Source organism: Mizuhopecten yessoensis, unplaced genomic scaffold, assembly GCF_002113885.1.
Source record: "Mizuhopecten yessoensis strain PY_sf001 unplaced genomic scaffold, ASM211388v2 scaffold10971, whole genome shotgun sequence".
Classification (NCBI taxonomy): Eukaryota; Metazoa; Mollusca; class Bivalvia; order Pectinida; family Pectinidae; genus Mizuhopecten; species Mizuhopecten yessoensis.
Window position 1 is genome coordinate 814,234 of NW_018408813.1, and position 10,323 is coordinate 824,556.

Here is a 10,323-nt window from a genome sequence, read left to right on the forward strand (position 1 = left end):
ATTTTTCAGGTGATTTTCATGTCAATTTCAAGTTTAATCGACCTGGAAAAAAAGTTCATGTGAATTCAGGTGAAATTTTCATTTCAATTTCAGGTCAAATTCAGATCAATTTTTGAGTGTGTTATGATTTTTCTTTTTCCTATATTTTCTTTCATTTCAATATGATGGAGACATTTCTAATGATATTTGAGGTCGAGCGTTGGTGTTTCAATAAACTAACAAGGAACATGTTTTAGTTCATGCGTTTTTTTTATTTTAAACCTCAGCAAATGCTTAATCATAAAAAAATCAAAATGTGCATAAAATGTAGGTTGATAAGAGACATTGGTTTATGTAATATATTTCTTAGAAAGAATATACTTTCGTATCTCTCAAAACATCGAGAGGCAATAGACCTGTATAGACCAACATCAAAACTTACAGAAAATCCACAGATATTATAGCAAACAGACTCATGAAAGTGAGAATGATATAGCAAAATATAATAAAGTCATATTATGTACACAATATTTCATGACTTCACAACACATCTTTCAAAACGAATTCCATCCAAGCTATGGAACCTGGTAACAAGTAGTTATGAGTGTAATTTAAGACAATATCAATTAATCTATGACATATTTGAAAGGTAAAAAATATAACACTGAAAGCATTCAAGCTAATTCGAAATTGTTCTAAAATGTTGAGAAAAAAATACATGCAAGGGAGACAACTCTTAAAACAATTACGACAATCGGATCACTTACCACTTCACTGTAGACCTAGATTCCGAGTATCATTTAAGAGTTGGAGGAGTAAGTTTGGGACTTAAATTGATGATAATAGGTTTTGAAGGTTTTGAAGTCAGATGTTTTGATGAGATCTTCTGGGAGGTTCTCCCAATCAGCAGTGTTGCGCGGGAAAAATGATTTAATAAAATGTCAATATAAATTTTCTCTTGTCCGATTATTTGTTGCGGCCAAGACTTGATTTACTGACCGAAAGCCACTAGCCCCTTCACAAACGTCTGTAACATGCAGTGAAATCGTCATGCGTGGTCCGATTGCAGATTACAGTTATTAGCCAGGCCTGAAAGTATATTTCAAGGTTTTATGCGTCTCCGGGTAAGCCTAGTATATGATCATAATAGCATGACTAACCTGTTAAATTCTCACTTGATTTCACATCCCTTCATATCTGATTTATTATTACCAAATCAATAATAATTAATAATATTAAAACCAAGTCAAGTCTAATCAGGACCCCTTTTAAGCAGGGTTTACTATAGTTCTTTAATGATTCATCTTTCCAAAAAAAAAACACACACTACCTTCGTAATAGTAGTAGAAGACTTTCGTTTTGCCAGTTGAAGATGTTCATTTTGGTATGTTCGTGTTTAGCTCCACTTGTGATAGTGTGTTACAGATCACAAATCGGGTTTACAAATACTTATTGATTTTGAATTTTTATCTATAAAGACGAATAGAAAAATCATAGTTTTCCAATTTTTAAAATAATTTATGGGGTTTTTTTAACAAGATTTTTGGCACACTTACAATTATTTTGTAATTTTCAATAGTTTCGGAATAATATTTGATGGTCTTGCCTATTATATCTAATTTGGATGAGATAACTAAAAGTAAAACTTTTAATTATAATGCATATTTTAAGAAGGACGCAAATACGATATTCTCCAGAAATAGTCAAAAACTATAATGTATGGTAAAAAAAATTGTCAGCAACGAAGGGAGATTATCCATATAAAACAAAGGGGGATAATCCGTCGATGTTGTATTATGATGTTTCAGTGGCCGTCGTCGTTTCCCTGTGGATAACAGTTGTACTGTCTTGTAAACGGTTCCGCGGAGATGTCTACGACTCTATCGTATATTTCACGATCCTGGGCGGAACAGTGGGTCTCAATAAAACCACCTGTTTCGTCTTTGAAATTCTTCATCGCCCTGAAATAACATGTATCAATTGTACCGGATACCGTTACGTAAAGCCCCGAAACCGCCCCATATTTGATAATGATTCATCAGAGCCAACCATAAAATGCCTCTATACCAACGTTGAGAAAAACATGACAATGTCTAAATTTCAATAAATAAGACACCAACTTAAGGCATCAATCTCGCTAAATAATTGAACGGAAGTTGCATTAAAGAGATCATATTTGAGAAAAATCGTACAGTTTCTTACATGCGACCAACCAGAAGCACTTGCGACCATGTGTGACAACCTAAAGGAAAATGAAACGTGTTGCGCACATCTTCACACCAATGCTTATGTGAAGTTTCATAAGTATCCGGACAGAAGCCTTCTGAGATAACCCCAGGAAAGAGGAAGTAGTAGAACTCGTTTGTTTTAGATGCATACACATATACAGTGACATGTCGCACATTTTCGTTTAAGAGCGAATGTAAGAAATCAGGAAATATGCGGGTTACTGTAACAAATTGGTCACTTATGACGTATCAGCGTCCATATAATTAATTATTGTGTTTGTATATGATAAATGATATTAATAGTGACACAGTCGGCACTTACCTTTCCATATGTACTCGATTACTTCATTTAACATGTAAAAACAGTTTGTTGATGGACCCGAACACAAAGCTGTTATATAGCGGTTGTACCTACCAGCAAAACATATGACTGGTGTCCGAAGGTTTGGCGTTCGGCCAGTTCATGATGGTATTGACTGCCGATGAAAACGTGAGGTATGACGTGTAGAACGACCTCTGGACGTCATAGATGTTTGCACAGGGAAGAACTGACATCACCTCTAAAATAATATTAAAACCAGTATTAAACAACATGATTTCATGTCATTATGTATGATTTATACTTATACTCCTTAAATTTAGATCGTAAGTCGAGCGCTCGAGATTGTAAGTCGAGCGCTCGACTTAAATAAAAACTAGAAATATGTCAGAATGACAAAAAAGTCGCCCCATCATTCTGTTCGATCATTTTCCGATAAATCATTGACCAAGCTCCAACGGATATATCTCCACCTGTCAATCAAAATGGTAAACACTTACCAGGGGTAAATACATACATGATGTTCGGGTAACCATGGCAACACAGGGAATTAATAGGAAAGCATGTCGCAAATATAACGTTAGCGTTGACCGACACCTCGAATACGGGGAGATACGCGCGCTGACACGGTCACCTGGCATGGGCAAAACAGGTAATTGGAATATATATATAGCGATGTTGTTTTCACAACAATAAGTTTCAGAAAAGATTCGATCTTATATACGGATAAATCTCCTACTATTTTTTGTTATGAAATACACTTTTCCAAAAGCAGTTTTCTGATCGTCTGCAAATCCGACTGAATCGGTCATCGATATCGGCAGAATGTGTACTCTTAAAGGCAGTCACTTCGACGAGGACCGCCAACAGCCTAATTCGCGAGACATGAAGCACACCAAACAATTGTGATTTCAGCAATTCTCCTTCGAAAAGAAAAGATCGGAATGTATTTGGCTGTTTTGAACCCGTTGATATTTAATTTTCAAACCCAAACTTTTATCGTTATCGGTTCAATTCGCATGGATTTCACCTTGTAGATTCCTGACGGTTAATAGTGTCACGCGACCATGACTCTTGCGTTACACAAACTTGCTAACTTTACCCATGTCGGTTTGACACATTCCCACGGCCAAGATTGAAGAGTTCAGTATGTTTTCACCACCCAAGAACGACATTTTAACCACAGAGTAATAAATGCGATGCAATTCTTCGTTGTGTTTCCCGATACGTGGTATTTATCAATTCACAACGTAACGTCCTGAAAAGTTGAGCCTACTTAATTTACTCGAGTTTATTTATTCGATTCTATAGTATTATATGACCTAAACTTGCAGCTTTTCTTAATTGTTAAATTGGCAATGTAATCAGGGATTTTTCAACGAAATTTAGCAGTTTTATTGCTGCGAGCATAACTTATTTCAAAACATTTCCGAAAATCCTCGAAAAAATTACGAGAAATGATCGCGACCAAGAACTGCCGGATTTTGGATTGTTCTTGAGTATCGTTTACACCCCTTTCTTGACACTTCATTTTCCCCTTAAAAACTGCGCACTATACGCAAATATTAACGGTAGTCGTTGATCAGAGATAAACTATCTAAATCAGTCAATAGCAATTTATAATACGACAGTATACCCCTTCGGGAACCTCAAAGGTGCCTGATTCATACTCGGAAGCAAGACACTTTTAAACAGTCAAAGATAACAGAGGTCAAAATCTGGGACTGAAACCAAGATTAATAGTCCCCACTGGGGTTTCCCTAGGGGTGACTAAAGATGTGTGTGTCCTAAACCAGCCACCGTAGAATTAAAAACAACCTTTATTAAATTTAAAAGAGGCCTTTATTATGATATTTGTGTGTAAATCGTCAATTTATCAATCTGAGTCACTTGAGCGTTTGATTCAAAGCTGTCCTATTTTTTTATTTGACGGAATGATAGGTTTCGCATCGAAAATGATTTGATTGATTTGTATAGCAAACGTGCACGTGAATATAAAAATTCTAAATTATGATGGCTTAGTTTTGCCATTTCGTTGATTCGATAATCGTCTATAAAGTCTATGTTGAGTGAATCTTAATTCTTGATGTTTTGTATATTTGCTCCGAAAAGAATAACATGAATAAACCAATATTTAGATTTTTGAAATCTCGCCTTTCGGGCGAAAAGATATGATACTGCTACTCGAAAAAGGACGAGAATTAAAGGCCGACATTAGCGGTCCTTGTTTTATCTAAGTTGTGTTCCTTTGGGGTGATAACTCGAACGCACGAGATTAAAGGAAAATACTGGTTTCGTCTTTTCGGAGTGGGATATCTGAAAAGCATATGTTTATTCATAAATTTATTTTATAACTTCACAGTTCAATTATTACTCTGGTTTACGGTATTGTAGGACCATTAATACCATTAACATAACCTCGCTGCATTATCATTACACCTTAAATATAACCTCACTACCTTATCATGACACCATAAATATAACCTCGCTACCTTATCATGACTCCATTAATATAACCCCGCTACCTTATCATTATATCATTAATATAACCTCGCTACATTATCATGACACCATAAATATAACCTCGCTACCATATCATGACACCATTAATATATCCACGCTACCTTATCATGACTCCATTAATATAACCCCGCTACCTTATCATTATATCATTAATATAACCTCGCTACCATATCATGACACCATTAATATAATCTCGCTACCTTATCATTACATCATTAATATAACCTCGCTACCTTATCATGACACCATTAATATAACCCCGCTACCTTATCATTATACCATTAATATAACCACGCTACCTTATCATGACACCATTAATATAACCTCGCTACCTTATCATTACACCATTAATATAAGCTCGCTACCTTATCATTACACCATTAATATAAGCTCGCTACCTTATCATTACACCATTAATATAACCTAGCTACCTTATCATTACACCATTAATATAACCTCGCTACATTATCATTACACCATAAATATAACCTCGCTACCTTATCATGACACCATTAAAATAACCTCGCTACCGTATCATAATACCATTAATATAACCTCGCTACATTATCATTACACCATTAATATAACCACGCTACCTTATCATTACATCATTAATATAACCTCGCTACATTATCATTACACCATAAATATAACCTCGCTACCTTATCATGACACCATTAATATAACCTCCTTACCTTATCATTACACCATTAATATAACCACGCTACCTTATCATTACACCATTAATATAACCTCGCTACATTATCATTACACCATAAATATACCCTCGCTACCTTATCATGACACCATTAATATAACCTCCTTACCTTATCATTACACCATTAATATAACCACGCTACCTTATCATTACACCATTAATATAACCTCGCTACCTTATTATTAAACCATTCTCATAACATCGGTACCTTATTATTACAACATTACCCCATTAATATAGCCAATGATGTAGTGTTATAACAATACCTGTTCTGCCTGGCTCTACACACATGTAATTGTACAGCCGTAGGAGCGTAGGGAAACTCGCCACCGCAACGGGACAATCCGAGTAATCCCCAGCAAGGAAACAGTTTAAAATCCGCTTCGTATTCCTGTCAAATTCAATAGCAACATGGAATTTTAATTAAAAAAATAATTAACGAGTTAAAAAATCAAGCAGAAATTAACATCACAATTGTTTTGATAGCTTCACATGTTACAATTTGTATATGTACTCATTTTACATACAACACAATTACGGCTGTGCGTCTGAAAACGTAGACTGGGTTGGCAGCCGTAGTATTAATTCAATTCAATTAGTTTATTCTGTAAGCCTTACGACTTTTAAGATACAACACACAATATTAATACATATTAAGAGGTTAAGCAGAGTAATGATGTACAGGAGAATGATAATTGTATGTAATCGTATCACATACACACACACACAAGAATGTGGTAATACTATAATGACTGAGAGCGCTTCTTTTAAAAGCAAATCTTATATATTTAGCAAGATTACACAAATCTTTTACATTATTACCACTGAGCGATTGAACAAGTTTAAATACACTGGGACGACTAAAATAATATGGCTTCGGGTATCTCACCCGTAAATCTGCATAAATAGGACACTTCAGGATGAAGTGAAACTCATCATGAGTATCACATAATGTAAAAGTATCTAAGAGCGGGTTATCCAGTCTACCAGAAACGTTAAATTGTTGGATTGGCACCGAGATCGCTGAGGTTAATTTGACAGTCAAAACTGTTCTGTGATTGTTCAGTTAGATATGGAAATAAATAAATAAAATAGTATACAATTGTTTCATGGCTATTTGGGGAACAGTCAAAACTATCATCCCGAGGTAGGGGGAAGCCCTGCTGGGGAACTGTTTGCCCGAGGCCGCTAGGCCAAGGGCAAACAGTTCCACAGGGATTCCCCCTACCGAGGGATGATAGTTTTGACTGTTCCCAAAATAACCATGAAACAATTGTTTTATTACCAAATAAATATTAGTATCAATGCTGCATGCAATGTTGCCATTGCTTCAACACTGAGTCGCGGTCACCGAAACGCTTGAACGGGGCTCTCGAGGGGGGATTTCTGCGCATCGAATTCGCGCCGGGTAACAGTTCGCTCTGACCGGGAAAACAGTTTTGACTGTTTCACCCCTACAGCCGAAATTGGACAAAAAAAAATGTAAAATGTGTTTTAACAATAAACCTTCATATTTCAATGGTAAAGCATATAGAGCGGAATGTGTTGGTATTTAACATACACATGTGTTGACGTTCCTTTGCAAAATTAACTTCCCTCTGCGTATGAATGCATATCCCACTTAACGCGTCTAGACGCTATCCTTCCGCGATGACGCGGTAAAATTATGTTATTAAAACTGACGTTTTAATCAAATAAAGTTATGACATTTAGAATCTGTTTTTGTGTTCTATTATGTGGTAACTTTTCTGTATTGTATATGCGCTTACACTACATCACTGTATGACAGTCCTCCAATAATGGACTATATGTTTCACACTGTGTCAATACGTAGACTTGTCCAAGCTCCAGAAGCAGGATCAAACTACAGGTATGTGGAATTTCAATTATCAAAAAAGCATGAGTTTTTTAAAATATATGAAATGAATCTTGCTTTCGCTGTTCATTATTTTTTTTACTCAAGACCAACTCAATTCATCACCCATTAAAATCGGCCAAAGAAATATTCAATCCTTAGTTGTCCATATCTACAGTCCGTCTGTATTTTCAAAAACGTTTCAAAACAATCTGATTAAAACGCATATTTTTATTGTTTACTGACACCACTAGCACCACTATTTGCAAAATAAAAAAATAAATAAAAAAAAAATCGACACCACAGTTGGTAGTGCGTTAGTCTTTTGTCCACATAGTTATAGGCTCGATACCCGGAGGCCGTGGGATTTGATTGTGTCTTTGAACAAGACATGTATTGCTCAGTAAAAAGTCTAGTGTAGGGTATGATATGGTTTGGGTGTTTCAGTGCTGTAGTGTTCGGGTGGAATGGCATTATAAATGGAAACACAGACCCATAACAAGCAGACCACCGCCAAGCACGCTACACAACTACAGCTACGTATCCTAGCGCGCTACACAACAACAGCTATGTATCCAAACGCTACACAACCACAGCTATGTATCCAAACGCTACACAACCACAGCTACGTATCCTAGCGCGCTACACAACCACAGCTATGTATCCAAACGCTATACAACTACAGCTATGTATCCAAACGCTACACAACAACAGCTACGTATCATAGCGCGCTACACAACCAAAACTACGTATTCTAGCGCGCTACACAAACACAGCTACGTTTCCAAGCACGCCACACAACCAGGACAGCTACGTATCCTAGCGCGCTACACAACTACAGCTATATATCCAAACGCTACACAACAACAGCTACGTATTAAAGCACGATACACAACCACAACTACGTATCCTAGCGCGCTACACAACCACAACTACGTATTCTAGCGCGCTACACAACCACAGATATGTATCCAAACGCTACACAACAACAGCTACGTATTCAAGCACGATACACAACCACAACTACGTATCCTAGCGCGCTACACAACCACAGCTATGTATTCTAGCGCGCTACACAACCACAGCTATGTATCCAAACGCTACACAACAACAGCTACGTATTCAAGCACGATACACAACCACAGCTACGTATCCTAGCGCGCTACACAACTACAGCTATGTATCCAAACGCTACACAACAACAGCTTCGTATTCAGGCACGATACACAACCACAACTACGTATCCTAGCGGGCTACACAACCACAACTACGTATTCTAGCCCGCTACACAACTACAGCTATGTATCCAAACGCTACACAACAACAGCTACATATTCAAGCACGATACACAACCACAGCTACGTATCCTAGCGAGATACACAACCACAACTACGTATTCTAGCGCGCTACACAACTACAGCTATGTATCCAAACGCTACACAACAACAGCTTCGTATTCAGGCACGATACACAACCACAGCTACGTATCCTAGCGCGCTACACAACCAAAACTACGTATTCTAGCGCGCTAAAAAACCACAGCTACGTATCCAAGCACTATACACAACCACAGATACGTATTCTAGCGTGCTACGCAACCACAACTACGTATTCTAGCGCGCTACACAACCACAGCTACGTACCCAAGCACGCCACACAACCAGTACAGCTACGTATCCTAGCGCGCTGCACAACCACAACTATGTATTCAAGAACGCTTCGCAACTACAGCTGCGTATTCAAGCACGCTACGCAACCACAGCTACGTATCAAAACGCTACACAACCACAGCTATGTATCCAAACGCTACACAACCACAGCTACGTATCCTAGCGCGCTACACAACCACAGCTACGTATCCAAACGCTACACAACTACAGCTATGTATCCAAACGCTACACAACAACAGCTACGTACCCTAGCGCGCTACACAACCACAACTACGTATTCTAGCGCGCTACACAACCACAACTACATATCCAAGCACGCCACAAAACCAGGACAGCTACGTATCCTAGCGCGCTACACAACCACTACTACGTATTCAAGCACGATACACAACAACAGCTACGTATTCAAGCCCGATACACAACCACAACTACGTATTCTAGCGCGCTACACAACCACAGCTATGTATCCAAACGCTACACAACAACAGCTACGTATTCAATCACGCTGGTTCTCCTAATAACGGAGGAATTCAAGGAAGAGAACAGAAGTGAACATTTGAATATTCACTTAACCTGCATTGTTTCTTCATGAACGCTGGGGTTATGTAGAAGCCTTTCTTTAGGGATCCTGGCGGGACATTCTCCTCTACATTCGATATACACGAGTAATACTCAAAACATTGCATGTTGGGGATACCAGTTGCGTTCATCATCTCGACGTCAATGTTGTCTACTGGCAATGAAGGGATTTCGTTACTTCCGTCATCTAAGCTGTCCTGGTGTTCAAGCATGTCCTCAACGCTATTTCCTCCGGTGTAGTCTCGAATTGTAGTAGCTAGCAATGTACACAACAGAAACGAACAACGTTAGTCTTGGTAGGTATACTGGAGGATACCCATGTACAATCACAGGGACATGAGAATCAATTACTATGACGAAGTTATAAGGACACTGCTGATGTGTATCAAGGAGTAGTGTTTGAAATTTTGTAGTTTAGATAAACACTGCCAAAAGTGCCATACCATCATTCT

General features: G+C 37.8%; 1 protein-coding gene across 2 annotated transcripts in view; it reads right to left on the reverse strand.

The window, feature by feature from the left end:
* Positions 1-230: 230 nt before the first annotated feature.
* LOC110464192 overlaps positions 231-10,323 on the reverse strand; it is a 15,544-nt gene continuing 5,451 nt past the window's right edge. For both annotated transcript variants that reach the window (XM_021519276.1, XM_021519275.1), the window contains exons 4-7: positions 9,866-10,127; positions 6,034-6,158; positions 2,623-2,767; positions 231-1,940 (exon numbers count right to left, since the gene is read on the reverse strand). In XM_021519276.1, coding sequence (XP_021374951.1) covers positions 1,784-1,940; positions 2,623-2,767; positions 6,034-6,158; positions 9,866-10,127 — 689 coding nt within the window. In that variant the 3' untranslated portion in view covers positions 231-1,783. The remainder of the gene's footprint in view (positions 1,941-2,622; positions 2,768-6,033; positions 6,159-9,865; positions 10,128-10,323) is intronic.